Consider the following 27,752-nt stretch of genomic DNA (forward strand, 5'->3'; position numbering starts at 1 on the left):
GGTTTTCTTGGCTAAGATAATGGAATGATTTGCCATTTCCTTCTGTAGCTCATTTTACAGATGAGGAAACTGAGGCAAACAGGGTGAAGTGACTTCCTTCCCCAGGGTCACCCAGCTAGTAAGTGAGACCAGATTTGACCTCATTAAGATGATTTTTTCAGAGTCTGGTCCCAGCTCTGTAGCTACTGTGCCACTTTTAAAGTCTCAAATCTTTAAGATAATTTAATAGAGAAAAATAGGGAAAGAATGTGTAGTTCTTTCTCTTTAATCATCTGTTAGATAATGCTCATTTATTTCTTAATCCTTTCTCAGTTCTGGTGTACCTTTCAACTCTAGAATTAGACTTGTTTGTTGTAAGTGGACAGAATTCAGGTCAATGGAAGCAAATTATATGTCCACTGCAAATAAAAGACTTGGGGATACTTAGCCCAGAAGAGAAAAGGCTTGTTGGGGAAACTTCATAATTGACTTCAAGTCTGAAGGCCTGCTGTGTGAAAAGTGACTTAAGCCTTGATCCACTTGGCTCCAGAAGACAGGCCCAGAAGAGTGAGGAGGAAAAGTTTCAAGGAGATGGGCTTACTGAATGGAAAGAGTTCCTCCCTTGGGCTGCCTTCAGTGGTGGTGAGCTCCTCATCTGTGGAGGCCTACTAGTGAATGGCTACTATATAGAGGAATTCCTTCTCAATTGCTAGTTGGGCTAGCTGCTTTCTGAGGTGTGAGATTCTCCAAGTATGTGATTGCACACTGGCTTATGAAAAAGCTAGTAGCTAAGGGAAAAGGGAATATTTCTCTGCAGTATTTTTGTTCAAAGAACAGATACTTTGACTTTGTTGGAATGCCTTACTTTCTCCTCACATCCCTAAAACAAATCATTTGGAAAAGCAGGACTTTAAAAAAAAATATCTCTAGTTGAATTAAGAAATTTTTGTAGGGGATCAGAATTTTTCTACTTTGAAGCAAAACCCACATGATTCAAGTCATTGCAAACTGCAGAGAATAGATGGCTTAAATTGGATTTATTCAGCAAGTAGAATGAACACAGCATAGACACTATTACTGCTGAATTCCCTTATTTTCTGTGCATATTAGGGAAGCCTTAAATAAATGGAATCCAATATGACTGGAGCTTGGAAAAAGCAAACTAATCTAAAAAAACCAATTTAGTGACCAATTAATCTAATCCCCTGATTTTACCACTGAAGAAACTGAGGTTCTAAGAGGAGAATAACAAAGAGCAGCTTGGACACAGGCTTTCTGATCCCTGGTTCAGGAATATTTCTACTATAACACACAGTCCTCTTAAGTTCTGTTATTTGCCTAAAGAGATTCTCCTTTCTGAGTTCCAAATTGACAGAGATTTGAAAAGGTCTAGGACACATAGAACCATGAGATTCAGAGCTGTCAGGCGATGCAGAAACCATCTTGCCTATCTGTGGCATTTTACAGATAAGGAAACCAAGTCCTGTAAAACAGGAGATCTGGGATTGGAACTCAGGTCCTTTGACTCAGACTCCAGTGCTCTTTGTACTAATTTTGCCTCCAAGGGGAAGGAACAAGTATTAAACACTTCACAAACATTCTCATTTATCCTCAAAACAACTCCAGGAGATAAATGCTATCCTGATCCCCATCTTGCAGAAGAGAAAGTTTGAGGCAGGCAGGGTAAGTGACTCACTCAGGGTCACACAGCAGATAAGTGACTGAGTCAGGATTTGAATTCGAGTCCTGACTGATCTCTCCACTGCACAAGTGTTAGGGTGTTATAATGTCTGGCTGCATTTTGTATTCATGAGTTTGCTCCATTTGGGTGAGCCAGGGCCCAAGTAAAGATGGTATTAATATGGGGAAGAGTCTTCTGAGAGAGGCAGAGATCTCTCTCTCTTATTCTGGCCTGAGCATCTGCCTTTTCTGATTTATGAAAATAATGTCGTTCATATTCTCTTCCACCAGAACAGTCTTTTCTTCTGATTGAACAATTGCACAAACAATAGAGATGAAAGAAAATGCAAAACCAAAGTCACTTTAGTGATAAAGTCAAAAATATTCTGGCCCTGTGGTCCTATCATGCATAGCATTATATCTCAGCCCTCAGCAACATCCCTGGAAGAATCCAAACAAACCCTCTGCAAACCCAGGGTATTATGCTCCAGACATTCACCAAGTACATCATTCAGAAATTATTTTTCAGAAGGAAAAAAAACTAGATAATTCTTTGAGTACTAACAAATAGGAAAGACTTTCAGTTTAAAAAAAACAACTCTATCCCTGATGCATATGAAAAAAATGTATAAACCATAAACTATGTCCATTTGATTCATTTGGGGTTTTTTTTAGATTTTTCAAGGCAAACAGGGTTAAGTGGCTTGCCCAAGGTCACACGGCTAGGTAATTATCAAGTATCTGAGGTCGGATTTGAACCCAGGTACTCCTGACTCCAAGGCCCCTGCTCTATTCACTGCGCCACCTAGCCTCCCCATTTTGATTCATTTGTGAATCTTGTTGCTCGGCCTTGTTTTCTGTTGTAAAGTTCAGGGTGATGCACATAGTAGGTGCTCATTGGTCCTATGATGGATGCAGGATTTCTTCATCATGGTCCTTTCTCCACTGAGGCTGCAAGCAGTCCCTCTCACCGACCCCCCCCCTTCTTTTTTCCATGGTAGGTGCCCCTGGGTTTCCAGTAACCAAGGTTGGCAAGTGAAGTGAGAATTCCCCTTGATTTCTCACCCTCGAACCCTCTATCCTATTTACCAAGTCTTGTTTTCACCTCCTGACGTTTCTCTCTCCCATCCCCTTATCTCCACCCTGGGTCTGGCCCTCAGCAGTCAGACCTTTGCACCAGACTCCTCAATGGTCTCCCTGTCTCCAGTCTCTTCTCTCACCAAGCCTTTCACCCAGCTGCCAAATAGATATTCCTATCGCATACATCTGCTGCCCAGGAAGCTCCAGAGGCTCCCACTGCTTAGGATAAAAGACAAATTCTTCTGTTTTGGCAGAGCCCATCAACATCCGATGCCAGCCTGATCCATTGCCAGTTATACCCTGTCTGCTCCCATCACACTGGCCCCCTCATCATTTCCTTTAGTGAGAGGGGAGTGTAGGATTTGGAGTGAATTGATTTAGATTCAAATCTTCACCCACCTTCAGCCTTTCCCACTTCCCTTAATTTCCTGCCCTCCATTCAGCTGTGAGCTCCTCAAGAACGGGGCCGCTTTCCCCTTTCTTTGTATCCTCAGCTTTGTATCCAGAGCCTGGCCCATAGTGGTAACTCCATAAATGATTCCTGACAGACACACCCATTCCCTCTATGACTGGGAAAACTGAAAAATAAAAGGAAAACTTAAATAGCCTCTAAGCTGTCCTCCATCTCTGAATCTGCAAGTCTGGATATTCCTTGTCCTCCCTGGCCAGCACAGGTTGGGCTTCATTCCTCCTTTGACTCTTGAAACTCTTCAAGGCTTAGCTCCAGAGCCCCCTCCTTGATGAGGCCTTTCCTTAATCCCAGAGTCACTGGTGCACACCCCCTTCCCCATCATGATGTGATCTGTATGTAGCCTTAACCAAGCTCCCTGTACTGACCACATTGACCAAACAAGGAGACCAAGTATTTACCTAGGCAGCTGGGGGCAGAGTGAGGAGCAGGCCCCAGACCCAGGTAGTTACTGGCTGTGGGATCCTAGGCAAGTCACCACCCCTCCCTCAGCCTCCCAGACTTGTCATGAACAAAGGAGAAAATATTGAGGAAGTGCTTTGCAAACCTCAAGCTACATAAATGCTAGTTATGATCACTTCTTAGTGACATCTTCCCAGTAGAATGGAAGCTCCTGGAGAGCAGGAATTGTTTCACTTGTCTATTTGTACCCCATCTATCCCATCACGGGTCTTCACGGTGCTTCAATAAATGCATGTTCACTCATTCATTCATTCATTCATTCTCATCCTGCACAATTCTTGTTTAGGTTTACTAGAAGTTCATCTTGGAAAACCTACCCCCCAAAGTGGAAGTGACTCAAATAAATTGTTAAATGAGTAGCATGAAAGAGTTTTAGGTTCCCTTCAAGTTGACTTGTTCCCTTTGATTTCTTGCAATCAGACTGACCCTGTGGGATGTCCTCTGTCTGGCTCTAACAAGAATGCAGCGCTGGCCAAAGCCCCCCACCCCACACAAACTTCCCACTAGTACTATGTGGTAGTGTTAGTCTTCCCATCCTAGAGCTGGGGAAGCTCAGACTCAGAACTACCCCAGCCCAGCTAATGTCCAAAGAGCTGGGGGGCAAGCACAAGCATCCAGATTTCTAGTCCAAGCCTCTTCACCCTCTACCACACTCCCTCCCTCCAATGCTATTGAATTGGAACCAATAACATTCCCATACACCCACTGCCTTATTTGGCAATAAAACAGGGCAGAGTAGAAAGAATCCTTGATTCTAAGTCCAGGACTCAAAAGTCACTGTTTCTACCAATGTGAACCGGAATCAATCACCTACCTTCTGTGAATTCACATAAAATGAAAGAATTACACTAGACCAAGGTTTCATAATCTAGGACCCATGGTGGGGGGGGGGCTGTGTATAGATTTCAGAAGGCTCATGAACTTAATCTGATTGGGAGAAAAATTTACATTTTTGTTGCACCTCACCTTTAGTTTTCTTTAACTCCCCCTGTATTTTATTTCATGCATTTATAAAAGTATTCTGAGACTCATGTGTCTGCTCAATATAATGCTAATCTACAAAAGGTTCTTTTTTCTCTTTAGAAAAATATAGACTTGAAAGAATAAATGTTTATACTGGAAGTAGTTCCATCAGAGACCTGATAAATTGCCAGATGTTCTGAAGTTGGGTCTAGATCAGCAGCATTAGCCAAAGAACCTAAAAAGGAAGCTTAGCTCCATTATGCTTAAGTGCCAGATCATGGCTCTAAGAATGGCATTAGTCATTCTGTTGACTAGTTTGCAAATAATAAACCAACAAACAAATAAATCAATCCCAGTGCTGTTATTCTTGTGTCTAAATAATATGGTCAAATTTCCATGGTCACCAGATAGATTCAGTCATCTTTATCATTGCTGGATATTTCAGTTACTGCCTTGTGTAAGTTGGACTATTTAATAAATAAAACCTCGGTGAAAAAAATATAAGGCAGAGGAACATGTGACATGCTCACCAAGATGGAATTAGCTTTTAGAAATAAACCACAGAATGTTAGCTCATAGGATTGCAGCACTTCAAGGGGGAAGGCAAATTTTAGGAGTGAGGAAAATGAGGTCCAGATAAGCTAGGTGGCCTTTCCCAAGGTCATATAAGTAGAAGCAAGCATCAAAGCCTGGATTTCAACCTAGAAGGGTCAAGCTGGAAGGGATCTCAGAACCAACCTGCAATGCAGAAGAAGGCTGGAGCAGAGATCTCAGCTAGTCTATCACCACCACCCTGTTTGTCAAACAAAGAGAAAGAGTATTTAAAAAATGGAATTAACACATCTGGGGCTTCAAAGCAAGTCAGAAACAGCAGGGACTGGAGCACAGCTCTCCCTACTCTCAGGCCCTCCCCATTTGGAGAGTTTGTTATCAAGGAGAAAAATAAACTGGTGGTAGACAAAATAGTGTAGGGGGGTTGCATATGAATGAGAAAAACAATTGGATGGTAGACAAAATATTATTTGGGGATTACAGCCATACCAATGTTTGAAAAATATTATTTTCAGTATTTTTTCCATAGTATATTCTATAAATTATAGCCTCCCTTAAGGAGAAAGATAGACTCAAAACCATCAGGTAATCTTATAACAATGGTTTCCATGCACAGTTTCTATAAACTCAGCCTCCCTTAGGGGGAAATTGTCCTGGTGGATCCAAAACCATCAAGTCTAGTCTTTTAACAGACTTGTTCTCAGAACTGATGGAGAACTAGCTGAATCTACTGTTTATTAGAAAGTCATTTTCAAGACAAGATCAGTAATTTACCTAAATTTCTTGTGTAATTTATATCACTCCTTGTGATATAGCATGAGCACTGGGCAATCAGTAAATCTATAAGTCTTCATTAAGGATCTACTGTATCCTGACCATTGTGGATACAGAACAATGAATGATAACCACCACTCCCACCCTCACCCTCAAGTTTACTTTCTATGAAGGGAGACGAGTCCCTATATTAATTTGTTTAGAATACATATAAAGACAAATACAAAGTGGCTAAATATAAGGTCATTTGGGGAAGGTAAACACTAACAGTGGGGAGGGAAGGAGAAGGTTCATGTAATCTTAAAGGAAAAGAGAGACTCTGAGATGGTACCCAACAGGCAATGTACTCCAGGCCCAGGTAATGGCTAGACCAACATCATGAAAACTGGAGATGGTGTCATGGATGAGGATGACCAGGTTGACTTTATCACAGTGTGGGAAAGGGAATGAATGTTCAATGAGACTAAAAAAGATAGGTGGGGGCCAGATGGCTAAGAGCTTTTGAAGCTAAACAGAGCAGTTTATATTGAAACAATAGGGAGCCATTGGAGTTGATTGAGTTGGGGAGTGACATGATCAGATCTGCATATAAGGAAAATAGGTTGAGTAGCAGTAAGAAAAAGACTTAAATCAGGGAGACTAACAGATATTTAGGAAGTAGAAACAGCCAGATTAGACAACAGATTAACTATGTGCCTTGAGGGGGAGTGAGGAGTTTAAGATAGCACCAGAATTTCAAAACTGAAAGACTTAAAAAGATGATAAGAAATTGCAGAGCTTGGAAGATCAGGTTTGGGGCAAAGATAATGGGAGGTAGTGCCTTCCCTTCTTTTATATCAAAGATGATATTAGAATGCTTTGTTTTCATTTCTAGACTAAGGATAAGGCCAGGGAATAGATCTGTGATTTCAGTGATGCAAAGAACCTACATTAAGAAAACTCCCTTTACCTTGACTTTAATTTGCTCTAGATTCCTAAGGTTAGGGTGACTTGCCTAGGTTCACAGAGTCAATGTTTCAGAGGAAGGACCCAAACCCAAGACTCTCTGACTCAGAGGGCAGCTTTCTAGACACTATGCTCTGGCTTAATGGGCCTAACGGAGCCCCTCCTGGGAGGTCATAGGGTCGCATATTGACCCATATTGACCCATATTGCTATCTACAACTGAGTTTACTTACCCTCCCCATGTAGGTCAAGCCATAGGTTGTCTTTGTCCAAGTACCCAATTTATGCAAGGCCCTTGGGGCAGCCAGACACTCTCCCCCAAAACAATCCCCCCAATGAGTACCTTGCTAAAAATAATATGAAAACAATATGAATTAGTTCAATGCAAAGGGGAAAGATGAAAAGGGACCCTGACATACAACTCAGGCATATACACTTTACATAAGAACTGTGCCACACTGGGGAAACACAGACATGCACCATTAAGCAGAAAGGGGGTACACCAGCAGGGAAATGGCACCTTGCATTTGGAGGAAAGGCATGGGATATTCCAGTGTTCCTCTGAAGTTGGCCGAACTGTGTACCAGGAGTCGGGGAAAATATTATTTGGAGAGTTTGTTATCAAGGAGAAAAATAAACTGGTGGTAGACAAAATATTATGGGGGGTTTGCATATGAGTGAGAAAAACAATTTCATGGTAGACAAAATATTATTTGGGGATTACAGCTGTACCAATGTTTGAAAAATATTATTGTCAGTATTTTTCCATAGTATATTCTATAAATTATAGCCTCCCTTAAGGAGAAAGATAGACTCAAAACCATCAGGTAATCTTATAACAATGGTTTCCATGCACAGTTTCTATAAACTAAGCCTCCCTTAGGGGGAAATTGTCCTGGTGGATCCAAAACCATCAGGCCTAGTCTTTTAACAGCCTCTCATGTAAGGTCCCATAAAATCCATAAAGATGGAGAACTCATACCAATTTTTTATTATACTGTACTATTTATTATACTGTGAGACCCTAGACAGCCCTCAGTGCAAATAACACGTGCGTTTTTCAAAGCCTTTATCATGAGATTATCTTTAATGACATTAATGATGATAGCAGCTAATTGTTAGCTTTTACATGTTGCCTTACCATCTACCAGCATTATTCTATACACTATATCCTATGAGATGCGTTTTGTTTTTATCCCCATTTTACAAATGGAGAAACTGAATCAAACAGCAGTTTATGACCTCCTCAGGGTCATTCACATAGCTGAGGCTGGATTTGAACTCAGGTCTTCCTGATTCCAATGCTCATGCTCTATCTACTGATCTATTTACTGACCCAGACCTCAAATGCCTTCTAAATCATCAAAAGAAGCAAAATTATGCTTAGTAAAATTTTGGTGTTTACATGCACTTGGTGTTGTTCTTTGAAAGTACAGGATGTGTTTATTAACTCAAAATTGACCAGAATTTAGTTTGTCGGATTACCTTATTCTACATAAAGGGAGTTTGTTATTTTTGTTGTTCAGTCATGTTCTAGTCTTTGTGGCCCCATTAGTTTTCTTGGCAGAAATATTGGAGTGGTTTGTCATTTCCTTCTCCAGCTCATTTTACAGATGAGGAAACTGAGGCAAACAGCATTAAGTGACTTGCCCAGGGTCTCACAGCTAGTATGTGTCTGAAGTCACAATTGAACTCAGATCTTTCTTGACCCTAGACCCAGTGCTCTATTCACTACACCACTTACTGCCCCTAAAAAGGAATTGATAACTCTTGCATGAAAATAGCTTGTGCATATAAGACTTCAGCACGTAAGGAAGTATCTCTGTTCATACAATACTTGATGGACTCTTGTGGAGCATTTCTTTCAAGAAAAAAGGAATTTCTCAAAAAGTTTCAGATAGCATTTGCTGAGTCTGGGGCACAAAAATCATCATAGTCTACCCCCTATCCCAGTGGCTCAATACATTCAGTGACCTCTGGGCCATTTGTCACAATGCCACAAAAATAGGAAGCAGCAGGGTATAATAAACTTGAAGTGAAAAGACCAGAATTTAAATTTCTGATCTGACATTATCAATAGGATTTTCCCCTTTCTAAACCAGTTTCTTTGTAAAATGAGTGAATTAGACTACAGAATATCTCAGGCTCCTTCTAATTCAAATAATTTGTGATCTTTTGAAAGATCATCTTGTGATCTTTCTCCCAAAGAAGTATACTTTGAAGTCCCTTCCCAGAATAGTGAGTATATGGTGAAGCCCCAGAAAAAAAAAACCCGACATGCAAGGACTACATTCTTCCATTATGCCCCCCTGACTCTGCACAGAAAGTCTCCTCGAGCTCCATACATAGGTGAGCACTCAGTCATTTGTTCCATGTCAACATAGTAGGATCATAGGACCCATGATTTAGAACAGGAAGTTTAAAAGTCATTTTCTCCAGAAGATCTTAATACTTTTGCTGTATCATGGACCAGTTGGACAATCTGGTTAAGCTTGCAGACCCTATTTTCCAGAACAATGTTTTTAAATGACTATAATAAAATACATAGGATTACAAAGGAAACCAGATTTATTAAAATACAAGTTCACCAGCCCCACATTGAAAAGCCCTAATCTGATCTACCACCACCCCCATTTTATAGATGAGAATCAGAGACCTGGAAATTAAACAGCTTGTCCAAGGGACACACAGTGTGGGACAGACAGGCTTTAAACCTAGGACCTCTGACTTCAAGGACTCCTTGCAATCTAAAAATACAACTAATCATTTTGTTCTCTTCCCTAGGTAAATACAGGGTTTAATAACAGCCCTTATGTGGGTGGAAATGCTGGTATTCTCTTGAATTGTGGCCATACTTGTTCCCTTTCCACTCCTGTGGCTCAGCCGCATTGCCTTTCCTGCTGTGCTGAGAGCTATCTCTATGTGGACCAAATTCCAAGAACTTTATTGCTGAGATTTGAAGTTACAGTTGAACTTAGAAGTTTAATTCATAGGAATTAACTAGCTTCCTCCCCAACAACTACTGCTCTACTCCTGAAAATAAAATATTGGGAGGAAAATATCACACCAAGATAAAGTAAATATCACACCAAGTAAAAGTAGGCAAATGCAACATTTATGTAATGGAAAAAATAATGGATTTTGTCAGAGGACCTGGGGGCTGTTTAGATGACCTAGGGCAAGTGCCTTCATCTGTAAAATCAGGGATTGAATTAGAAGCTTTTTTCAGATCCTCCCTAGGTCTAAATCTCCCCTTTCCCAGTATGGTTTTTAAAGCTTTGGGGCGAGGGGGGGGGGGGATGGAAATCATCCTAGCCCCAGCTCATTCTGAGATGTAGAACCCTAATGTAATTTTTTTTAACAGAAACAGACCATGCTTTTGTATTTCTCCTTACCTGACCTTGTTTCCAGCCACTGAAGAGAAGTGAGCTGAACTTCAAATATACTTGTAGTAAAGGATAGAATCTTAGAGTGCCCTCCTGCCCTCTTTGACTCCCTTAGCCTCACCTCTGAAAACAGTCACCAGGTATGTATACATTTGGTTTTCTGGAATCCAACAGAACTATTTTTAAAGAAGATGATAAAGTCCTGTTTCCATAGTGGTGAGAACCCTAGAACACAAGATCTAATTCTTGGGAAAAAAACACTAATTTTCTTCCAGTGAGGCCATAGAATCCTAGTCAGAAGGGACACTAGAAGTCTAGGTACCCCCAAAAAAAAAGAAAGAAGGAAGGAAAGACGGAAGGAAGGAAGGAAGGAAGGAAGGAAGGGAGGGAGGGAGGGAGGGAGGAAGGAAGGAAGGAAGGAAGGAAGGAAGGAAGGAAGGAAGGAAGGAAGGAAGGAAGGAAGGAAGGGAAAGAGGGAGGGAAGGGATGGAGAGAAGATGAAAGGAGGGAAGGAAAGAGTGAAGGAAGGGAGGAAGGAAGGGAAGAAGAAGGGAGAAGGGAAGGGGCGGATGAAAGGAAAGAGGGTGGAAGGAAGGGAAGGAGGGAGAGAAGGGAAAGAAGCAGGAAAGGAAGTAGTAATTTATTGATGCTTATTCTAGATGCTAGGCTCTGTTCTGAGCACTTTATGAATATAACCTCAGTGCACAATACATTCACTTCTATGTATATCAATTCCATTAAAAACTAGTTCCCATTTAATCCTTGTGGATTATCTATAAGACTTCTGTTTCCTCTCCATCTTTCTACCTCTTAGATGTTTTTAGTTTTCCATCCCTCAGATGTTTTCAACTTTCTTTGCACGGGTAAGATTAGTGAAAACTCCCATTCTAATTAGTGAGTTTTCTACTGGAAGAGGTCCATGCTTGTGCCTAGAATAGAGTGGTTGGATCATTTACAAACAATACTAGACCCTTAGCTGGAAGGGATCAGGGAGTGTGTCACAATTCTCCATCACCCATGACCCCATTTTATAAATGTGGAAACCAGGGGGGAAGTGACTGACACAAGGTTACACAATGGAAGGCCTCTGGTTGGAGGTCAGAGCTCCTGTTTTCTATCATATATTCTTCTCCCCCAAACTCCTACATTAACACAGGGCTAATTCTACAGAAAGTTGAGGAGGTCATAGTGCAAACCTAACCATTTATTAAGGTAGTATTTTAAAATTCAAACAAAGACCATCAGCAAGAGACTAGGCTTGTCCCGTTTCTGTACCTCCAGCTTAGTCACAATTTCCTCACCTCCCCAGCATGAGCCTATGGAAAAATTCTTTGTTAATTGTCATTTCAAATAAACATTTGAATTTTGCTTTAGAGAACCCTTCAAGGAAATTAAATCAGGAATGAACCCCAAAACACTGGAGACTGTGTAACAAAGGGTTGGTGCATATTCATCATAAATAATGTCAATCCATGAAAAAGTCCTATGATATCATACATGGAATCTTGTGAATTCTCCAAGAGTTCTCTCATTTTGCACAGTCATTAATTTATCTGGCACCCCTGGGGGGGGGTAAACATTGACACCTAGGCCCAGATATTGAGAAGCTTCCCCAGATTCACACAACAGATTGACACTCAGATGTTTAAAAATTTGAATTCCTGGAAGTTTGATGCTGCGGTTGGTGACTGTGGTCTGTCACAAACTCATTCTTCCACCTGCCTGTTGCAAGGACAGGAAGATCTCCAGAAGCCTAGTACCTGGTCTGCCCCTATAATTTAAAGTAGTGTAAACATCAAAAGTCAACTCTTAGACATGTCAAGAACAGATAAAGCTAAATTCATGTATAAAGACACAATACGACATTACAAAAGAGAACACTGCTTTCCAACAAGGAAATAATATGCATTTTAAAATATAGTATCAAAGATTTGAAGCCATTTACATGAGCAACTACAAAAGGTCCCAAGAAGCAATTAATTACAACCAGACAAATTACAGTCTTTCTCCAGTACATATTTACAGAATGGGATTTAATCATTTGGGTTTACTATCATGCAGGTAGCAGTTTTAAAAAGTCTCTTCATTTAAAAAAACTTTCAGTTCATTGCTAAGATAGAATACAGTCCATTAATACCTATACACATGGGAAGGTCCATGATATTAGTTCCTATCCTTTATAAGAGAGCAGAAAGAAAAGTTCAAATAGGAACTCAGCCTGAAATGTAGTCTTTTGAATGCCGTTGTTGGGATTTGGTAAAATAAATCAGTCTAAATAAAGGGTTCCTGGCTATCCTCCCAAGTAGCTGATGCCACAAAATAAAGAAAGTTGTGTTACCCAGTTGGGGTCCTCCATGGGGGCTGTACATATTTGTCTTCCAGGAAATTCCCTGCAGCTACTACCACCACCACCACGACCATATCATCAATAATAATCTTCCCCTCTAATTCTCCATCATAACATGGAAGTGTCTCCTGGACTCTAGAAGACTCCACACACACGAGGTATGGGCTCTGGCAAGGCCTGTCCACCTGGAAAGGATTCATGTTTGAGTCCATTGAGAACCAACCCTTCGTTGTCTGAAGACCAGCTGAGCCAAGTATGAAGGAGGCCCATCACCAAGTGGGAAGCCACTAAGCAAATGAGTTTTTAAGGCACAGAGGGATTAGGATCTTCATGGGGTGCCCACACAGATGAATTAAATTTCTATAAAGAATAGCAATCATTATCATCATCAACAACAATTCACATTGAAATAACACTTTATGGATTATAAAGAGTCTCACATTATCAAATTTGATCCTCACAACAGTCCTGGGAGGTGGGCAGGGAAGGGCAGTGATCATCATCATCCCCATTTTATAGGTGAGGAAACTGAAACCCCCCAGAGGGCAAGCAAAGTCAAGCACAATGAGAATGGGGCAGAGCAGGGGTTCCAGTGAAAATATTCCAACATTCACCCACACATACTCAAACCTGAAAAAATGTGCAAAACTGCAATTTTTCATCAGCAGGCTATGTCTTCAGTCTCTGGTGATTTCTCAGAGGATTATTGGTGAATTGCTAGTGGCAATTTTTGACCTTTTTTATTTTTAAACTGAAACAGCTTAGAGACTCGTTATTGGCTTTTGAAGGGGTTCTCCCTGCAGATACTAGGCCTTTTCCACCAGAGAGGAATGATGGAAAAAAAAATAAAACAAAACAGAAAAATCCCAGTCCCTCCCAACTGAAATTCAGCACTGCTTTCAGTAGTATTCCACCCACAGGCAGCAAGAAGGGCATGTATCGAAGTTGCCCTGGCTGCTGCACCTCACTCCTTTCCATCATACTAGTTAACTGAGCACCTGTGGCTATGGGCTAAGAGCTGGCTCCCTGGTCATGGTCTCCAGCTAAGAGCCGGCAGCTATGGAGCCTGGCCCCCGAACCTGTTCCACCATAGGAATTTGTGCTAGTTGGTGTTTCAGAGATCATCTGGTCCAAAGCCTTCATGTTAGAGATGAGCAACCAAGAAGCCAGAGAAGGTGATTTGCTTGCCCAGGTTGCACAGCCCAGCCAAGTTCAAACCCAGTGCTCGGACACCAGATCTAGGGAGTGTTCTTTCAGCTTTACACCCCACCCCATGCCTCTGTTCAAGAGGACACAGAGATCCAGCCCATTATGTGGCAAACGTTGATCTCTGAGCACCATGATGGTGAACCCCCACCACCTGCTTGTCTGGGTCAGAATGAGATCTCCAGGAGACACCTGCTCTGAGTGAGAGGTGCCTGCCCAAAGATGAGAGCCCTCCCAGAAAAGCCTGGCAGCCCCAGCAAGGCAGCCTCCCATCGGCTCTCCCTAGACTGGTCACTGATGGGCTCCTTTCTGCTTCTGTTCCAGCTCCTGCAGACGCTCTTCCCGGGTCTGGGCATGCTGAGCACCCACTTTGTGAGCCGTCTCTGTGGCAGTGATATCAATCTGGGCATACCGGGTAGCACCAACCCCTGAAAACAAAACCCTTCATTAATTCTCAGGGCACACCTTCCCTGGATGGCAGAGGAGGTGCCTGATTACTGGGAGGCTAAATAGTGGGACCCAGGCAATGCTGGGGCCATTGATGCCTGCAGGGATCTCTCACCCAGAGGAGACATAGGCTCAGGTATCCACCAAGGTCTAATCAGAGGTGCCAGAGAAAGCACAGAATGATACTGCCTCCTTGTAGGATGACAGCCTGGAACTGGAGGAGGCCTCAGAGATGGTCTGGACCAGTGTCCTCATCCTTGCTCTGTGTGGATGAAGCACCTGTGACTGAGGATGACTTATCCAAGATCATATCGCATGTAAAGGGCAGAGCTCAGATTCAAATCCAAGTGTCTGTATCTAAAGCCAGATCTCAGTAAAAGTTGGCAGTATACTTCTTGGGCAGTTAGATGGCACAGTGGTTAGAATACCAGACCAAGAATCAGAAGATTCTTTTTCCTGGGTTCACATCTGACCTCAGATACTTGCTAGCTGTGTGACCGGGCAAGTCACTTAACCTTGCTTGCCTCAGTTTCCTCATCTGAAAAATGAGCCAGAGAAGGAAAAGGCAAACCTCTTCAGTATCTTTTCCAAGAGAAGCCCAAAGAGGATTATGCCCAAAACCACTAAACAGCAACAAAAAGTGTACTTATTAACTGCTTTATATGAATTACTTTATCAGAAAGATCCCTGCTAAATTAACTTACTGAGTGTTTGGAAGTGAAACAGAATTGATGAAATTCCCAATTCTGAAAACTGTGAGACAGATGAGCACACCACCAAAGATGGTTGGCCCTTCTTTTTTTCTTCTCGAGACATAAGAATGACATGGAAAATTATCTCTTCGGAATATCTCAAGTACAGTCCTGCCCAGAGGCAGTGGCAAGGAATAGATGAAAATGAGAGAAGAAGGAGAGTCAGGCATCATCTATATATTCCAATCTTCACATTTTTCATTTGGGAAAATCATATCCAGATGGAAATGAGTTGCCCAAGGTCAGATGCTTAACAGGTAGCAAAACTTTTGAGTCCTAGAGAATCTGATTTCTCATTTGAGGCTTATGGGGGATAGCCTGGAATTGAGTAGTCTGGGTCGGGCTGGGAGTTGACATGGAAGCAAATATCTAGATCTGGCAACCATGCCCAGTTGGCACCTCTTCCCAAATGTGGTAGAAGCCAAGTGTACATAGAGATGATTTGGAGAAGGGACAGCAGCCTTCCCTACCTCTTATTCCAGGGCTAGGCTCCTGAAGCTCCAGCTCCATGTAGTGGAGCTGCTTCTTGGAAGTGGGACTGACAGGAATATTCACATAGGTAGGGGTCTCACTGCGCGATCTTTCTCCTGTAAATGGTGAATAAGAGGGAAAACAAGAAGTAAATGAATAAATATATGTGAAACACGATGCACAGAAAATTCCTAGAGAGAGAGCATTAAGCAAGGAGAATTGTCAAAAACCTTGTAAAGGCTCTTCTGGGCTTCATCACTCAACAAAAACCTGTCAAGGACCAGATATAGAATGTAATATATATTTGTGTCTACAGTGTAATCCATATTGCCAATGAGTATAATGATAAAGAGCAATATTGCTGCATAAATGGGCTTTGATGGCCACATGCAGCCCAGGGACCTCAGGTTGGAAACATCTGGAGGTTCTACAAGGTGGAGGAGAAGAGGAAAAAAAACATTCCAATCTGTGTAAAGGCATGCAGGAGGCAAGAGTCACAATCCTGAGAATAGCAAATGACAAGTAGATAAGGCCAGTTTGGCCAGATTGGAGGAGTATGTAAGGGAGATTGATATGTAATCAGCCTGGAAAGAAAACCAGAGAGATAAAGTAAAAGACCCAACAGTGTCAAAAACACAGCATCCTAGAGACCATGGGGAACCACTGATGCTTATTTTCAAGGGAATGATCTAGTCAAACCTGCATTCTAGAACACCCATTGGGCAGCTTTGTGGAAGATGAAATGCAGAGGTAAGGGGCTGGATGTAGGTTGACTAATTAATTCAGGTGAGAGATAATAGTTGTCTGCATTAGGGTAGTGGCTTATATGAATGGAGGGGGAAAGGATGTGAGAAATTTGGGGGATAGAGAATCACCAAGATCTGGCAACTATTTAGATGAAAGGGGAGGAAAAAGTCAAGAATAACTTTTGTTTTGAATTTAGGTGACTGAAAGTTTGCTAGCATACACAATAGAAGTAAGGAAGTTTGGAGGAGGAATGGATTTGGAGGAAAAGATAAATGAGTTCTAGTTTGGAAGTGTTGAGTTTGGAAGTGTTGAGTTTGAGATGCCTGTGGGCCTAAGACAATACAGCCAAATGAGTATCCCTACTTCCAATCTCTTTCCTCTCCAATCCATCCTTCCCACAGCTGCCAAAATTATCTTCATCAAGCACAAGTCTGTGCTGGAATCCTCTATGCCTCCACGAGGATAAAATATAAACTTTAATTTGATCTCCAAAACCATCTGAAAACTGACTTCAACCTCCCTACCCAGGCTTAATATCAGCCACCTCCCACTTTATCTACTCCACCTTCCAGACACACTGGCCTTCTGGCCATCCCCAGAACTCATCACTCCATCTCTCACCTCGACATCTTTGCCTGGCTATACATGTGCCCAAAATGCATTCATTCTGTCCGCCTCTGATCACCTTTTGCTTCCTCAAAGTCTCAGATCATGCTCCACCTTCTATGTGAAACCTGTCTTGATTCAGCTGTTAAATGATGCTGTCTCCTCATTTGCTTATTGAGATATCTGTTGTATCCTCCTCTCCTTTCTCCTTGACCTCTACGATGTGTAAGTGCCTTGAATTAATCAATAAACATGCATTAAACCCCAAGTGCTAAGGATACAAAAAGAGGCAAAAGCTACTGCCTTCCCTCAAGGAGTTTACAATCCAGGAACCTATCCAATATCAATTCTAGGTTGTACCCTTTAAGTTGCTTGAAAGATTCTCCAGAAGGTCTAAAAGCAAAGAATACACTCATCATTACAAATAAAATATTTTTGTTAATTCTGCATGTTTGGATAGAATTATCAACCAATCTCCTTAGCCATGATATCTTTCCTAAAACCTCTATAAAAAATTATTTGAAGAAAAACTCATCTCGTGTTTTAGAATAAGGAGCTCATAGTGCACATTTTGTGCCAAGACCACAAAGCTTTGTCATATATAACATTTCATTCAGGATGAATCTGCCAGACCCAAAGTGCTGCTTTTAAAAAATTTTTTGTGTTGGACCTAGGGTCCTCTTAGCACTCATTATAAAGCATAAGAGATGGATTATAACAGTTCAAATTGTCCCTACACCCTTCATGGAGGATGTGTGGGTATGTAAACACATACCTATGCATGCATACCTACATATATATAGGCACATACATGTATCTATACATGCACCCATATAATCCCTACATCTGCTGTATTTTCAACAACCTGTCCAATTACTGATGGTCTTGACAAATGGCTAACATTCTGCTACTACTTTCTCAATTGTCAAAGAAAGATTAAAGTCTTTATGATAGAATTGTAATGCTGACTATGTTTTACTGCATGTGAAAATTAATTATCTATGTTGCTGTGTTTGCTAACTTAGTATTATTGGGACATAGGGTCTTATGTAAAATAATAATAATAAGGTCCCATTTAGCTCTTCCATTCTAGGTCCTGTGACCTTCCAGTTTTAACATTTGATGTTCTACAGTTCTTTCCACAACAGGATATTTAAGTTTTGTGTTACAAGATCTCTTGGGCTCTGTCTTGCTCTGATGTTCTATGAATTTAGGCAAAAAAAATCTGAATATTCAATTACTACAACACCTCATAGGAATTTACTGTACTTTGGTGCTTATTTTCTTCTCTCAATCTAAGACAAAGCATTAAAAAAAAAAACTTGATCACAAAGCAAAAGGAGCCTGCAGCAGACAGAACTAGCCTGAGTCAAATGTCTATCAATTTAGTTCTGTCTCCAGCCCCTTCACTTGCTGAGAACAATGCTCTTTAATTACAGCAGATTCTCCATTGATCTGGGTCATTCTCTACCTTTGTTCCTATAGTTATGATATTCAGGTCCACAACTTAATTCTTCGTGTGACCCCTACCACAGCAGGGCAGTGCCGGAGGTGAGACAGCAACCCCTTTAGAAAGGAGCCAAAAATGCTAACACTGAACAGCATTCCAGATCCATGCCTTCCCTTTTCCCATGTTGGGAAAGGATCTCACTACCTACTATCTCTTTTCGTGGCTGATACACTGTACAGACCCGGAACAGAAATCAAAATCAGCCTCTTCCCACATCCAAGTCAATCAAAGGTCTATCACTAAAATTCACATATTCTTGAGGATCTCCCTGCCTAGTCCCTCTTCTCTCTGCCCAGATAAATGTTCCCAATGGATTTTGAGCATTTAGCTTCACCTCACTTTGCCTGTAAGAATAGGAATTTTCATTTTGCTTTTTTAAAGAGGTTTGGAGGCAGGATGGAGCCAGATCAAAATCCAGCTCTGCTAACAATCACCCTACAAAAGAGAGTTGTCACTTTGCCTGTAGCAACAAGATTTAGGGCTGATGTATATAAGAGAAAAGAACATTTTAGGACTCCAAATCCCAAACTAACTTTTCCTAAATCCTGAGGCAGATTGAACTCAATCCAATACAACAAATGTTTCCCAAGCATATTTCTTGTAGAGTCCCTAAGCAGTCGTGTCCCCAAGGCAATTATTAGACTCATTCTATGTTGGAGATGACATACTGGGACAAGAAAGGAAAACATGAAAATTAAAGTTCCTCCTCTTAGGGGGCTTAGACAGTTTCTCTCTTTCTCAAGAGATTCTTGTTCTCTGAGCTCCAACCAGAGTAGTCAACTCTGCCCCTCACTCATTACATGACTTTGTTCACTCTTCCCTGGACCTGAGTGTCTTACCCTCCCTATTTGAATATTTTTTCATTCTTTAATTCTGATTTCATCCTTCCAACTCAAATACCACCCCTCCAGGAAGATTTCCCTAATCACCCATATACAGAAAGATCTTTGTCCTTGGTCCTCATAGAACACTTTTTATTTTGCCTCTCCCTAAAGTACTCTAAAGTAACTTGTCCATTTTATTTTTGTTTGTGTGTGTTGTGTCTGACACTTGACATAACTCCATTTGGGGTTTTCTTGATAAAGATACTGGAGTGCTTTCCTTCTCCAGCTTATTTTACAGATGAGGAAACTAAGGTTAAACAGGGTTAAGTGATTCACCCAGGGACACACAGCTAGGAAGACCAGATTTGAACTCTTTCTGACTCCAGACCCAGCACTCTATCCACTGCACCAACTAGTTGCCCAATGTACTTAACACAGCTGTATATATTGCTATGTTGTGATTTCTTTGTGTGAATCTTAACTTCTTACTCAACTGTAAGATCTTTTGAGGGTCAAGACTGAGTCATCAAGCACAGGGCTTTGAAGACAGTTATAGAACATCTGCCTTATTATAGAGTGACTGCCTTATTCAGTACTGGGTGAAATTTTTCAACCTGAGATTATGGAAGGTTTGGGACTGAGAAAGAGGAAAAACTATTTTGGAATTTTCATTTTGATTTCAGCAAATCTTTTTTTTATATATTTTTTTATTTCAGCAAATCTTGATGTGCCTCTGAACTAGAACCAAAATTAAAGTCTATAAGAAATATGATTTCTCTGTTGAATGGCTACAGCCCTGAGACCCTGGACCTCCTAACTTAGCATTTAATAACATGTTGTCTTGTCTCGCTGAGTACACTATGAATTTGCTTTGTAATCCAAAATCATTATACAGATCTAAGTAGAAAAAGAGTAGGATGGGGAGTCAGAAGAACCAGGTGGAAATCCTTGCTTAGCTGTTTGCTAACCCCTTATGATCTTGATCTCAGTTATTTATTAGTCTGCAAAATGATGTAGGTGAACTAAATGTTCTCTAAGGTTCTTGCTAGCTCTAAAGCCTATGATCAAAAGTGACTATCTTAGACAAGTGCCAGCTATACAAAAATCTTCATTTTTCTAAACATGAATCAAGGGCATCCTCGATGAAGGGAATAAGATTATTTGTTGATCATAGAATCAGATGAGACTCCTATTATCCAACTATCCAGGTGCCTCCAAGTAAGTCACTTGCCCTTCCCCCCAAGCCTCATTCTCCTTATCTGAAAAGTGAGATTGTATTAGATGGTATCTGATATGCTTTTTAGCTTGCAATCTTTAATTTGCAATACTTTTCAAATGCTAGTCATCATTGTAGACCCGTTAGGGTTAACTTATACCCATCATCCACCTTTCCATTACCATATGTGTGTGTATATATGAGTGTATACACACCCCTATATTTCTCCACAACTTGAAGTCCATGACTTACCTCTCCATAGTAATACCAAGAGAATAAAAAGTTCTATGTATACGTGTATATGTGTATTTATATTTTCTTGGCTAAGATAAAAGGCTATAGAGATATAGATATGGACAGTTCAGGTGTGGTATTTCTGTGATAATTATTGTCCAAAAGAAGAAGTTTTGGGTTTTTTTCCCCTATTTAACATCTAGTTTCAAATAGCATTCTTCTTATTTTCCAAGTAAGGACTGGGTTTATCTCTCTCAATCCTAGGAAAAGCACCCAGTGCTGGTAAGGGATTTCAGTAAATCCTTCAACATTTGTAGTACATGGGATCAATTATTGAAAAAGAAAATGCCAGCCCCAGGCAGACCCACTAGAGAAACCAACACTTAGGCTTTGCCAGGAATGAGAGGCATGGAAATTGCTGAGGGCCAAGCTAGAGGCTTCTTGCTTTCTTCACTTCTCCTACCACATCAGACAGTGGAGGAAAAGGCAGTAAAGGTCAGAATTTAAGGAATAGTTTGGTTGTCCTGTTAGCACAGCATCAGGAACATAAGAGGATAAGAAGTCTGGACACCAGGGAAAATCACAATCTACAGAAAGCTTGCCTAGCCCACAAGTGACCTCCTCCTCCAGTGTCTTCCTATTGTGGAAACAAACCTAGAAGACTGTATCAGCAAGGTAGAACCTAAGCAGGTCCTGTGAGAAAGGCTTCAATCAGGGGCCTAGCAAGGTCAGTCCCTTAGGAGGTAGTGAATTACCTCTCCCTTGAAGTCTTCAAGAGAATTCTGGATGAGTTAGTGGACATGTTGGGGTTGTAGAGGGGGTTCAGCACTTTCTAGCTATGTGATCATTGGCAGCTCAATCAATTTAACATCAATTTCTCAATTTATTTCAGCTTTCTGATCTGCAAAATAAAGATAATATTTCACAAATTTGTTGGAAGGAAAGTTTTGTAAAACTTTGTAAAAACTCTCTAGAGGACTGAGAAATTATGAAAACTAGAAGCAGTGACCTAGTTTATTCACTGATTTGACAAAGGAGACAATTGAGACCAAGAGAGATAAAATTGCCTAAAAGACTTCAATGAGTTAATAGCCAGAGGAAAGACTAGAAACCAGATCCTCTGATTCCTAGTTCAAGGCATACTACGGCATACTGGGATGACTGGAAATTATAAACTTACATTCACACATTCATGGAGATGAATTTAGTCAAATATTTTGAGGATGGCCATTTTTCAGTTGTGTCCAAGTCTCAGATTGTGTTATTTTCTCCCTTTAGCGAGATTCTGCTGATTTTAGTTTTTCTGTATTTTTTATGTGGTCCCTCCTCTGGGCTTTATCATTTTCAATTTTTATTTGTGTGATATATATATATATATATATATATATATATATACATAATATATATTTGTGTATGCATGTCATACATTAAAGCATCACATATAAATGTTAACTATTATTAGCTATTATATACAATTACCAGATTCTGACATTTCTGTCTTTGAAATCTGTCTCCTTTTCCTAAAGTATTAGGAAACTATGCAAGATAAATCCAGTTTGAAGAAAACAACTCAAGTCATTTCAAGAGTATTAAGTAGAATGAGGAAAACAAAAAGAAGAAAAATAAAAATGATCTATAAAAAAGTTCATAGACTTAACCAGACTGCCAAAGGGGTCCATTATATAAAAATGTGAAGAGGCCCTGCTCTAGATGTGCTCCAGTTTATTAAGGTCTTTCCCAAAATGTGTTGCTCATTTGGGCAGCATTCTCTTGGCCTGGACTCACGAAAACTGCATTAACTTTATTAGCTACCACGTCATGATGTTGGCTCAAATTCAGTGTGAGAACAACAAGAAAAATAACTCTAGGTTTTATTTTTGTTTGGGGGTTATTTAGGGGTTTTGTTCACATCAATTTATCAATTTATTTCAGCAAATTTTGCCAGAAGTAAGTAAACAAAGCTGAGAAACATCACCATCCTCAGTGGTAAGGAGGCACAGACTGAATGGGCACAATTACAATAGTTACACAGATAAATAGAGTATAAGGAAAAACATGATAAGGGCTGTGATTATAAGCAAGTCATTTCAATTCTTCAAACCCTCTCTTAGGAGAGAATTAGGGAATCCTCTCTTACAGGATTATTGAGGAGGAAATATTTTGCTCAATGGGAACCACTGTCTCATTGAAATGAAGGTTAGGGGTCCAAGTTACAAATACCCAATGATTCTGCTAGCCTGGCACCACAATGAAAATAAACAGTATAAGGCTAAAACTGAACTGATAACATTCACCGTTGTTTACTCCTCTTCTTGAATTGGCTATAGATTCTTAGAGCAGCCAGTTTGAGTATGGATTAGTCTGGATGTGACTATCCAGTCATATCCTGAGGATCTTTCCAGCATAAAGATTCTATGATTCTGTGATATTCATCTTTCCTTTTTTTGTGTTTTATTTAAGATTTCCCTCCTAGGAGGGCCTATTGATCATATGTTGGTTGGCTGGATCTTGTCTGTTATTGAAGAAGAGCAAAGCAACGTCACTATGTTTGAGACAAATTACAGTGTGTCTGACTATGGTTGATCAGCCCAATATGAGCTTGGAATTCTCTAGCACAGGTTGGGTATAAATAGTTCATGTAAATACCTGGGGTGGGTACTTTAAAATTACAAATGTCATGTTTCCTTTGAGCTGCTTCAATTCTGCCTTCCTCATAGAGTGCAGCCCTCTCACTGATGAGGGCATGCCATGCTGGGTGGTCCTGTGCCAGTGTCTCTCAAGCTGTATAGTCAATTTTAAAGTTCTTCAATGAGATCTTGGGGGTGTCTTGGCATCATTTATTCTGACCATCTTGTGAGCACATGCCTGTGTGAATTCTCCATAAAATAGTTTTTTGGAAAGCATATGTCTGACATTCTAACAACATGTTCAGCCCCTCATAGTTGCATTCTCTGTAGAAATATTGGAATGCTAGGCAGTTTAGTTCAAGAAAGGACCTCAGTGTCTGGTATCTTTTCCTGGTGGATGATCTTCAGAATCTTCTTAAGACAATTAAAATCGAAATGATTCAGTTTCTTGACATGGTTCTGGCAGACTGTCCAGGTTTCACAGGCATATAGCAGTGAGGTCTGATACCTCTTCTCTCCCATACTTTCTTCCAGAGCCTCCCAAATACTGAGCTAGCTCTGGCAATGCAAGTGTCAACCTCATTGTCAATGTGGTAAGTGATCTTGTCCACAATACTCCAAAACTTCTCCATTTGCTGTTATCAATGGTTCCACATATGGATGGTGTGGTGCTAGCTGAAGGAGCACCTGTGTTTTCTTGGTGTTAATTTTTAGACCAAAATTAGCACAAGCAGCAGATAATTGATCCATACTTTGTTTCATCTCAGCTTCAGAGGCTGTGCTAAGAGTACAATCATCTGCAAAGATCAAAGAAGATCATGCACCAACACTCCCTCCACTTTGGTCTTGATTTGTAGCCTTTTCAAGTAGAATTTGCCATCAGTGTGGTAGCTGACCATAAGGCCATGTTCATCCTCATTGAAGGCGTTTGATAATATGGCTGAAAACATCACGCTAAAATGCATGGGAGCAAGAACACATCTTTGTTTCACTCATTGGTGACTGGGAAATCTCAAGAGCATTCCACTATCCAGAACCCGGGCATGCACACCATCATTAAATTGTTGTACAATACTGATAAACTTCTCTGGACGACCAAATTTTGACAAAATTTTCCATAAACCCTAATGACTGATGGTATCAAAGTATCAGATCTACAAATGTTGTATACAGACTTCTGTTCTATTCTTGGCATTTTTCCTGGAGTTGTTGGGCAGTAAACACCATTATCAACTGTTCCTTGACCCTTTCTGAAGCCACACTGGCTGTCAGGGGGGTGATCAATCTCCAGGTGAAGGATCAGCCTATTGAGAAAGACTCTGGCAAGAATCTTACCAGCAATGACTATAAGAGAAATACCCCTGTGATTTTAACAGGATAATCTATTCCCTTTACCTGGATGATGGATGATGGATGATGGATGATGGATGATGGATGATGGAGGATGGAGGCATCCTTGAATTCTCAGAGGATAACCTCTTTATGCCAAATAACCTGGAAAATTTCAATCAGTTTTTGGATGAGCAATAGACAGCTCCCCCCACTTTGTGGATCTCATCTAGAAAAGAATCAGTACCAGGTGCTTTGCCACTTGAAAGGAGCCTAATGACATTGAAAAGCTCTTCTTTAGTTGGAACTTCAGCTAGGGATTGATTGGCTTCAATTTGAGGTAAACAGTCAAAGGATTCTACATGGAATGATGATAGTCTCTTAAGAACACTATTTCAGCCCATCTCTCTAGAATCATGTCCCTGTCATTAATCAATGTGGATCTATCAGCGCTGAGTAGTTGAGATACACCATATGTCTTTGGTCCATAAATAGACTGCAGGGCATCATAAAAGCATTTTGATTCATACTGTCTGCATGAAATTGAATTTCATCTGCCTTCTTACTGAGCCAAGAGTCCTACCTCTCTCTAAGCTTCACTTGGATTTTATTTGATGGAATTAAATGCTGCCTTCTTAGAAATGGATGTACTATCCTGCTCATAAACCCTGTGGAGTTCTCATATTTTCATTTAGCAGTTTCTGTATTTCCCCATCATTTTCATCAAACCAATCTTGGTGTTTGCAAGTGTTCTGGCCCAGATGAGCAAATGCAATGCTGTACATCAGATTTCTGAAAGCTGCCCACTCCTTTTCTGCTCCACTGTTAATAACTGTGTGTTGGTTCAGTTTTCCCTCCAAGTTAGCAAACAAACTCTTCCCACTTAGAGAGACACTCTAATCTCTTGATATTAATTCTTCTAGTATTCTTTTTGCCTTGGGGCTGCCACTTTGGTTGAAAATAAATATTTAACTTAGAGAGGATGAGTCTGTGATCAGCCCAGCACTCTGCACCACACATTGTCTTTGTCACTCTCATCCTGTCAGTCTCTTTTCCATACAATCACATAGTCTAATAGATGCCAATATTTGCTACAAGGGTGCATCCAGGAAGTTTTATTGCATGTAAGGAAACAAAAGACAGTGTTTGTGATGAGAAGATCATGAGATGCTCAAGTCTTCAGTAGAAGGTAATCATTGCCATTGCTGTTTACAACTCCATTCCTCCTGAAGACTCCCTCCCATGTCTGGTAATCTGATACTACTTTACCATTAAAGTTGCCCAGAATTGTAAGCTTGTCCTCTTTTGGTACATTGATGATAAGGGTCTCCGGGTCTTCATCATTGTTCATCATGGTAGGAGCACAGGCACTGATGAAGGTGATATGGCATTTTCCTGGAAGTGGCAATCTCATTGTCATGAGCCTGTCATTCACTTCTTTTAGTAAGCATTCAAGAATGTTGACTAGATTAGTTTTGATTGCAAAACCTATCTCAGCTTCATGGCATTCCATTTCACTGTGACCACTCCAGAAAAAAATGTGTATTCAGCTCTGACTTCAGTAGACTGGCCTTCATTTGCCAAACTTTTTCACTCAAGGCTGCTATTTGGCTATCATATCTGCTGAGTTCTCTTGCAACAAGAGCTGTTCAACTTTCAGGTCTATTGGATCTTGTGTTGTCTATGATGTGTGCATGTTCCATGCACTGATGGTGAGTGGAATCTTCTTTGAAGAATTTATTATAGTTTTTTGTGTCTCAACAACACTGGAATTCCCTACCTGTCACAGTAATCAGGCCAGGGTTGGGTAAGCAAGCAATTTTGGGAGCATCTTTTCTAGCCCTTTCCTCACATCAGGAGGTGAACAATGTTATCCTTAAAAGCGATGCTCAGTCACCCAGGGGGCTGCCAAATCCCACTGCTGCTTTCAGTGGAGAAACAACCCTGGACTGCCTGTGTGCAAGATTGTGACTACAGCTTTCAGTGTATCCATGCTTGTTTCATCACTTGCCTGTTGGCACAGGACTTTGAGGAATGGTTATGAGTGATATCTTTTGTTGCATGCAAAAATTGGATTTAAGTGAGGTAGAGTTGTACAAAATCAACTACCCCACTCTCTCTTCCAAAGTCATCATAATCCAGCAAAGCAAAACAGTCAGGACAACTGGCAAAGGCTTTAGAAGCAGTGGATGACCTTGGCATCTTCAATATCTAAACAAGCTCTAAGCACTCCATAGCACCTGCTTCAGTTGGGTTCATGGCCATTGGAAAGAACTGTTCTCCACCCATACCACCAGTGGAAGACTTCACATGTTTGGGGGAGACACCCCCCCCCACTACTCACTGATGAATTTGAAAATCCTTCGGTTACCCTCACCCTGGATGTGGTTTAGCCTGCCTGCTGAAATGGTTTACCTAAGTGTAGTTGCTGTGCATATTACAACTTCTTGGAGTACAGATAAGAGTTAGGTGGCTCAAGTGGACATCAAAGGTGGAAAGCAGCCCTCACACTAAGGTACTAGTCTTCCTTGAACACATCCTACATCCTTCTTAGAGGACAAGCAGAACCTCCCTGTTGAGAGGGCCCAACTCTCTTCTCATATCTATTGGGATGAACCTTGTATTTATTCATACGAGATATCTGTGGCATTCCTCTTACTTCCAAAAAAGGAAATGAGGATAATTTGTTATGATTCATTTGTGAGCAACCTGTGCTGATTCCTAGACATGAAGGCATTATTTTTTAAATGCATGTTATACTTTAGAAGTTCCATCAGAGAAGGACAGTAAGCTTACTAATTTCAAGATTCCAAATACATATTTTTCTCCTTTTCAAAAATTTTAACAGAAGCTCATCCCTAGACTTTTCTCATAATTTTACTCCTCCCTAATGAATTCTCGACACCAGAGGTATCCAATTCAAATAGAAATGGGGTCATAAAATCTACATGATAATGATCCCTGTGGGCACATATTATCTTAAAAAGCCATGTATTAACATTATCTACACATTTCATTTTTATTATTTTGCTATATATTTACTAGCTATATTTTAATCTAATTCCTTCCTTACTCCAGAGTATTGTGGACTAAGCCAGTCATATATTGGACACCTCTGTTCTATATCCTCCTCAGAACAGCTGTTC

General features: G+C 40.6%; 1 protein-coding gene across 2 annotated transcripts in view; it reads right to left on the minus strand.

Moving 5' to 3' along the window:
* Positions 1-12,200: 12,200 nt before the first annotated feature.
* DOK7 (docking protein 7) overlaps positions 12,201-27,752 on the minus strand; it is a 116,263-nt gene continuing 100,711 nt past the window's right edge. The window contains exons 8-9 of one of the 2 annotated variants that reach the window (XM_074229860.1): positions 15,513-15,629; positions 12,201-14,271 (exon numbers count right to left, since the gene is read on the minus strand). In XM_074229860.1, coding sequence (XP_074085961.1) covers positions 14,135-14,271; positions 15,513-15,629 — 254 coding nt within the window. In that variant the 3' untranslated portion in view covers positions 12,201-14,134. The remainder of the gene's footprint in view (positions 14,272-15,512; positions 15,630-27,752) is intronic. The other variant, XM_074229859.1, reaches the window with a different exon arrangement.

This window comes from Macrotis lagotis, chromosome 3, assembly GCF_037893015.1.
Source record: "Macrotis lagotis isolate mMagLag1 chromosome 3, bilby.v1.9.chrom.fasta, whole genome shotgun sequence".
NCBI lineage: Eukaryota > Metazoa > Chordata > Mammalia > Peramelemorphia > Peramelidae > Macrotis > Macrotis lagotis.